The 7,991-nt window shown below is 49.0% G+C and overlaps 1 protein-coding gene across 1 annotated transcript in view; it reads left to right on the forward strand.

Annotated features, from left to right (window-relative positions):
* Window positions 1–7,703, forward strand: part of epb41a (erythrocyte membrane protein band 4.1a) — a gene marked incomplete at both ends in the record, with an annotated part of 80,461 nt that extends 72,758 nt beyond the window's left edge. Inside the window, 3 exons of the mRNA XM_080516462.1 lie at window positions 41–142; window positions 7,186–7,266; window positions 7,605–7,703. Of these exons, the coding sequence (XP_080372588.1) occupies window positions 41–142; window positions 7,186–7,266; window positions 7,605–7,703 (282 nt within the window). The remainder of the gene's footprint in view (window positions 1–40; window positions 143–7,185; window positions 7,267–7,604) is intronic.
* Window positions 7,704–7,991: the final 288 nt, after the last annotated feature.

The raw sequence follows: 7,991 nt of genomic DNA on the forward strand, positions 1-7,991 counted from the left end.
TACTTTCTTGTTTAACTCTCAAAAGGTGTGTTTCCCACAGCCAGTGGACAGCGTGGCCGAGCGGGACTCAGGAGTGTTGATGAGTGCCCAGACCATCACCTCCGAGACCATCAGCACCACCACCACCACCCAGATCACCAAGGTGAGCACAACTGGGCAGGTGACTGGTCCAGTCACTCACTGAAGGAGGGGGATTTACTCTTGATGACGTTCTTCCTGCGGCCCCCTTCACCCTCTAACAATCAAACCCTTCATCTAACGATCAACACCCTACACTCTATCCAAGACCAGGTGAATCCCACAGGAGAGCCGTTAATCATAGGAATTTGATCATAATCAACACTGCCTCCATTGGTTAAAAAAAAAAATCCCACAATCATCAAACGTGGACTGTTAAATATTCGCTCACTATCGTCTAAATCTTTACTTGTAAGTGATTTAATAACGGATCACAAATGTGATTTATTGCCCCTCATTGAAACCTGGTTAAAAAGAGATGAATATCTCAGCCTCAATGAAGAAACTCCTCCCATCATGTTCATCACCATCTTCCTGGAGAAACTGGAGGAGGAGGAGTTTATACCTCTAGCCTTCTTATCGATCACAGACCTAAAACTAACCAGAAATCCTTTGAAAATCTCACTTTAAATCTTCTGCATTCTGAGGTGAAAACCCAGCAGCCGGGTCTACTTGTCATAAGGCCGTGTCCACCACACAAAGAGTGCAGGGATAGACGGGTTTAGTCCGTTAAGGTTCGCGTTTTCACCGCAGGAATGTGGAAACAACCGCTCCAATGGCGGCCACTTCTCCGCCCCCCCTCCATCAGGGTACCAGGACCATGGAACGGGTCTGAGTTTGAGGAGCCGTCTGCTGATTGGTCAATGATTTACTACACACGGAAAACTAATCCACGCATTTGTCGGGATTTATGGTTGGTTATTAGTGTTAAAATTAATGTAAGTAATATTACTGAAAGTAATAAATCACTGAAAGTAATTCATGAAAAATGTTAATTATTAATGGAAATAAACTCATTTATTCATCAACAACTCCAAGAGTAATTGAGTAATTACTTAGAAGTTAATAAATGATCAAAAATGGTTTAATGAAAAATTATTAATTTGAATAAATTAAATAACCAGGAAGGTGCGAGATTTGAGCACAGGCTGTTACAAACCAGTGAATTGTCAACAATAAATACACAATAATTACTAGGAATCGATTCAGCTAACAGACGTTTATTACAAAAGTGTATTAATTCAGAAATTATATCATAAATCAACACATTCAAGTAGCAAATGTCATCTAACACAGAGATCTAATCGACTAAACAGTAAACACTATGTACAAAGAGAGTGTGTGTGTGTGTGTGTGTGTGTGTGTGTGTGTGTGTGTGTGTGTGTGTGTGTGTGTGTGTGTGTGTGTGTGTGTGTGTGTGTGTGTGTGTGTGTGTGTGTGTGTGTGTGTGTGTGTGTGTGTGTGTGTGCGTGTAGAGTCTCAGTGGGGATGTAATGACCACGACTGTCCACCAGGCAGAGGGAGGCAGGCGTCTGGTCGGGGTGACCACTAGGGGCGGTGGGGTGTGGAGGGAGAGCGCAGTGACTCGATGTGACCACCAGGTGGGTGTAAAGAGAGCGCAGTGACTCCATGTGACCACCAGGTGGGTGTAAAGAGAGCGCAGTGACTCGATGTGACCACCAGGTGGGTGTAAAGAGAGCGCAGTGACTCGATGTGACCACCAGGTGGGTGTAAAGAGAGCGCAGTGACTCGATGTGACCACCAGGTGGGTGTAAAGAGAGCGCAGTGACTCCATGTGACCACCAGGTGGGTGTAAAGAGAGCGCAGTGACTCCATGTGACCACCAGGTGGGTGTAAAGAGAGCGCAGTGACTCCATGTGACCACCAGGTGGGTGTAAAGAGAGCGCAGTGACTCCATGTGACCACCAGGTGGGTGTAAAGAGAGCGCAGTGACTCCATGTGACCACCAGGTGGGTGTAAAGAGAGCGCAGTGACTCGATGTGACCACCAGGTGGGTGTAAAGAGAGCGCAGTGACTCCATGTGACCACCAGGCGGGTGTAAAGAGAGCGCAGTGACTCCATGTGACCACCAGGTGGGTGTAAAGAGAGATTGCGATGACCCACGCAAACCACAAGAGTTGTTGGACTCGCTCTTTCTGGAAGTGTGGCAGTTGCCTGGCGAACAGATAAACAACAACTTGCTGGTTTACTTGTGAAGTAAATATGAACTATATTTTTCAAAGATTTATCAAAACAGGACTCAAAAACCAGCTACATACAAATATTTACAGTGAAATAAGAAGCAATTCCTCAGGCGTTTTTTGCACAACAATTTACAAAAGGTCACACATACAATATCAGGTGAAGAAAAATGATTTGTGCCACTCAAAAAAACTGATTGTGTCCAACACAACACAGAGGGACACGTCACAGGGAGGACATTTCCATGAAGTGTCTTTTCTTTTCTTGTGTTCCTGCAGGCAATGTTTACATTTGAGCCTTTGGCTGTTGTGGTGGAGCTGGAATGATGGGGACAGGGGGGGACAGCTGTCCTGGTCTGGGGGACACCTGTCCTGGTCTGGGGAGACACCTGTCCTGGTCTGGGAGACACCTGTCCTTGTCTGGGGGGACACCTGTCCTGGTCTGGGAGACACCTGTCCTTCTCTGGGGGGACACCTGTCCTGGTCTGGGAGACACCTGTCCTGGTCTGGGGGGACACCTGTCCTGGTCTGGGGGGACACCTGTCCTGGTCTGGGAGACACCTGTCCTGGTCTGGGGGACACCTGTCCTGGTCTGGGAGACACCTGTCCTGGTCTGGGGGGACACCTGTCCTGGTCTGGGGGGGACACCTGTCCTTGTCTGGGAGACACCTGTCCTGGTCTGGGGGGACAGCTGTCCTGGTCTGGGGGACACCTGTCCTGGTCTGGGGGGACAGCTGTCCTGGTCTGGGGGACACCTGTCCTGGTCTGGGGGGACACCTGTCCTGGTCTGGGAGACACCTGTCCTTGTCTGGGGGACACCTGTCCTGGTCTGGGGGACACCTGTCCTGGTCTGGGGGGACATCTGTCCTGGTCTGGGAGACACCTGTCCTTGTCTGGGGGGACACCTGTCCTGGTCTGGGGGACACCTGTCCTGGTCTGGGGGACAGCTGTCCTTGTCTGGGGGACACCTGTCCTGGTCTGGGGGACAGCTGTCCTGGTCTGGGGGACACCTGTCCTGGTCTGGGGGACAGCTGTCCTTGTCTGGGGGACACCTGTCCTGGTCTGGGGGACAGCTGTCCTTGTCTGGGGGACACCTGTCCTGGTCTGGGGGACAGCTGTCCTGGTCTGGGGGACAGCTGTCCTTGTCTGGGGGACACCTGTCCTGGTCTGGGGGACAGCTGTCCTTGTCTGGGGGACACCTGTCCTGGTCTGGGGGACAGCTGTCCTTGTCTGGGGGACACCTGTCCTGGTCTGGGGGACAGCTGTCCTGGTCTGGGGGACACCTGCTGCATCTGTGTCACTAAGCTGACAGAGCAGCTCCACAGGAGGTTTTCGTGGGACGTTGGCTGCCCTCCTTCACACGGCACAACTCTGGATGAAGAATGTAATCATTCGTCGTTGCGATGTCGAGGAAGTGGAGTCAAACAGTCTTGTCCCACCGGGCAGTTTTACGATGAGCTGAGTAGTCCTGCAGTACTGCAGTCTGACAAATCAACCCCACCCATGTGTTTGTTGTATTCCAATATTGGTTTGGGGCAGGGGATGTTTCTCACCGTCCAGTGTCCATCTCTGTCCTTCACTCTCCTCCGTGCAGTCTGTTGTACCACTGCAGGATGAATGGTGGAGCACACAGCCACCTCCCGAGTGTCCATCCACTTTACAAACACCAGCTGCCTCACGGATCCACCTCACAGATCCTCTCTCACTTTTTTTTGGTGAGCGCATTTTCCTTGCCTCTGGGGCAGCCTTTCCACTTCTCCCTGTACGTCCCACATGCTCCAAACTTCATTTTCTCCAGTTCCATGAACAGTTTGGGACTTGTATAGAAATTGTCCACGTAGATGTGGGACCCAGTGCCAAGAAAGGTTCATCACCACATCATAAGACAGCCCATGTTCACTGGAGGTTGTTCTCTTCCCAGTGGAAATGTCGAACCAGTGGATGACTCAGCCAAAACAAAGAGTTTCAGTCCCCATTTAGTTGGCTGATCTTTGATATATTGAGTCATGCCAGTTTGGGCTTTTGTTGCCACCATCCTTTCATCCACTGCCAGCTCCCTCTTTGGGGGGTAGTAAGCTTGGCAGGCAGTGTGGAGGTCATCATAAAGAGGCTTGACTCTAAAAAGTTTGTCATGTGCTGGTGTTCCTTTTTTTTCTGTCATTTTCCAGGTGGACATTCCAAAGAATGGACAAGAATCTGTCTCTGGGCATGACTTTAGGGGGAAGAGGTGCAGACAGAATGTGATTGTTTCCAGAAGTCTTTTGCACTGGGAAGAGACACCAGCGACATGTAGAGCAGGAGTCCCAAGAACCTTTGCAAATGCTCTGGTTCTATGTCGGTCCGTGCATATTTCTTTCCAGCTATTTTGTTTTTTGCAGCATTTTTATTGGTATTTCTGCAGATAGTTTTCACTGAATCAGTGCCAAAAAACAAGAGGAAAAGGTCCTTTGATGTATGGGTGGAGTGAGTGTCCAACTGGACCCCTGGAGTTCTCCTGGGTTGAAATCTGCTTCCCTCAGGACCAGAGTCAACATCCCTCAGTCTTCCAGGCATCAGAGCAGCATGGCTGCTCCGTCATGTCTGACCTGCTGCCTCCTCTGGGAGATCTGGACCACGTGGACCTGCTGCCTCCTCTGGGAGATCTGGACCATGTGGACCTGCTGCCTCCTCTGGGAGATCTGGACCATGTGGACCTGCTGCCTCCTCTGGGAGATCTGGACCATGTGGACCTGCTGCCTCCTCTGGGAGATCTGGACCATGTGGACCTGCTGCCTCCTCTGGGAGATCTGGACCATGTGGACCTGCTGCCTCCTCTGGGAGATCTGGACCATGTGGACCTGCTGCCTCCTCTGGGAGATCTGGACCATGTGGACCTGCTGCCTCCTCTGGGAGATCTGGACCATGTGGACCTGCTGCCTCCTCTGGGAGATCTGGACCATGTGGACCTGCTGCCTCCTCTGGGAGATCTGGACCATGTGGACCTGCTGCGTTGAGCTGAGCTCCTCCAAGGATCCTCTCTCTCCTCTGTTCCCGCTGGTCCCTTTCTCCCCTCTTCCAAAACCAAGTTGTGGTCTTCAATATCAGAATCAGTCTCAAACTCAGTGTCAGACTTGATGTGCTCTTCTTCTCCTTCAAAGAAAAAAGTCGGAGCACCTGATTGACGTTCATGAGGCGCCTCATTGTCTTGATAGAAAAAAAAAGAGTTCACTCGAAACTAAAAAACACTCTAATCTCACTCACTACACGCTAACTACACGGTCAAATCACGGTAATAATCGCTATTTTTCTGATATAAATCACAACTCACTCTCGCTAGCTCCGTCTCTCTCTCGCCGCCGCTCTCTGCTTACTTTTTCACAGGTGGACAATTTGAAATGGTACCTCCACCTGTGAAAACTTTTGATTGGACATGGGCCCTTCTTCTCAACCAATGAGTGAAAGGTATACTGATATATTACGACCGTTGCTTTTTGCTTCTGCGCTCCTTTCACTTCGTCTTGGAAGCGCTCTTGGTGCACCTTACCTACAATGTTACGGAAAAACACGGACACAGTTTTCCTCATATCTGCACTTGTATTTGGGCTATCAACATAATTTTTAAACGATTTGGTAGTTGTATATCTGCACTTTCGACACAGATTGAAACACTGGACCAGATGACGCTGCGCTGTGACGCTACTGCCTTTTAAAACAGTCATGTGATTAGGACGCACCGGTGCGTCCGCCGGCCGCAGAGGGTTAAATCTAGAATAGAATTTAAAATCCTCCTAACTTATAAAGCTCTTAACAACCAGGCTCCATCATATCTTAAAGAACTGTTAGTCCCGTATCTCCCCAGAAGAACTCTAGGTTCTCAGTACTGCCCCCTGGAGGTTCCTAGGGTTTCTACAGAACTCTAGGTTCTCAGTACTGCCCCCTGGAGGTTCCTAGGGTTTCTAAAAGTAGAATGGAGGCGGAGCGTTCAGCTCTCCAGCTCCGTCTTGTGGAACCAGATCCCAGTTTCAGTTAGAGAGGCTGAGACAGTCTCTACTTTTAAGACCAGACTCAAAACGTTTCTATTTACGAAAGCTTCCAGTGAGGGCTTTTCAATCCAGAAAGAACCAGGGGCGAGTTCGGAGCCAGGGCCAGAGTTGGCACCAGTTCTTTGTCTTTTGACGTGTTCTCTTCGGTGAGCTGGCGTTTTAAAACGGTGACAACTGGCTGCAGAGCGCCTCGCTATACTGTTCGGGCAAGGAGGGTAGACGATTCACTTGACCGAGCAAAGCTTTTACTATCCTGGGACGTTCAGACAAGCCTAAATATCGAGCCCTGAGAGTGATCAATGAAAAATTCAGACATGAGGCCGGTTTTGAGAGGGTATTAACTGGACCAAGGGCCTTTTTATTGGTAATGACAGACTGTCCGACGTATTACACGATCACTGCCTTCAAGGGCTGGCACCTGGTGGCCCAAAGACAAGGTGAGGGGAATGCGGAAGGCACGTGGGCCAAGGAGGGGGGGGGGGGGGGCTCTAAACAGAGGCACCTGCCAGGAAACTCGGGACAGGGACCAACGGGTCAGGCACACGGGAATCTAAAGCCTGGTGGGAACCACAGTAAAAACTGCATGATTACTAGACTCATGAAGTTCCGTAAAAGCCAGGTTTGTTGAAACAGTGCAGGGACACACGGGCGACAGGTAGGCAAGGAGCACATGTTGACAAGACCATCTGACAAAGACAACAGAGGTGGAGGGGTGGACACAGGTGGAACTCGTAACGAAGGGAACATACAGAGGGAGAAGGTCATTGGTTGATTGGAAACATGAGGTGAGACACAGAGACCTCATGTTGGACTTTGACGCTAATATTGCCCCAAGAGTTAATCTTACAATATTCACAGATTTTTGGTTTAGCAGCAGAATAAGGAGGCAGCTTCAGGTTCTGGATGTGTTTTCGAGCCTGCATTTTGTTTTGTGTGTGTTCCAGACAGTGAAAGGAGGGATCTCTGAGACTCGCATTGAAAAGAGAATTGTCATCACTGGAGACACTGAAATTGATCACGACAAGGTGAAGAACGAAGGAATAACCGATGTGTGGAGTCACATCTATTGTTTTTTTTGCAGAACAGTTTCTCATTTTATCTGAAGAAGATCAGTGGCATTTCCATACAGTGACAGATGTGTGAAGATGGAACGTAACACAACAAAACACCACAGTGTGTGAACATGAGGAGAAACAGAACAAGTACATGAGAGCAGTCAGTGGAACAATGTGCACATTTCAGATACATTAGGCTGGAGTTATTGTTGGAATTGACTCCATAGAGCAATTAATCATGTTGTGTATACGACACGTTGTAGTTGAGCCCATCGACAGGGTCTGAGTTTGTCTTTGTTTCTCCTCAGGCTTTGGCTCAGGCCATTAAAGAGGCAAAAGAGCAACACCCAGACATGTCTGTTACCAAAGTGGTTGTGCACCAGGAAACAGAAATCAGCCCGGAGTGAGCCCAGCTGATCCTCTGGAGGGTGAGTGTCTATCAAATGTCCTTTACTTTTTCATCTCGTTTTTTCATTTATTCTGACACAATGGTAAATCAGTTACTCTGCAGACAAATGAAATAAAGAAACCTCTGAATGTTGTCAAAATAAGTTTGGAAACAGAACCTCATATAATCTGCTGAATAAAAAGTAAACATACTAAATAAAAGGCACAAAATGCAATATCTTCATTGTCATTTGAACATGACCTGCCTTGTTGAGTCCCTGTGTAGAAGCAGATGGTGACCAGAGTGA

The sequence above is a fragment of the Blennius ocellaris genome (assembly GCF_963422515.1).
Source record: "Blennius ocellaris genome assembly, chromosome: 20".
In the NCBI taxonomy this organism is placed as follows: domain Eukaryota; kingdom Metazoa; phylum Chordata; class Actinopteri; order Blenniiformes; family Blenniidae; genus Blennius; species Blennius ocellaris.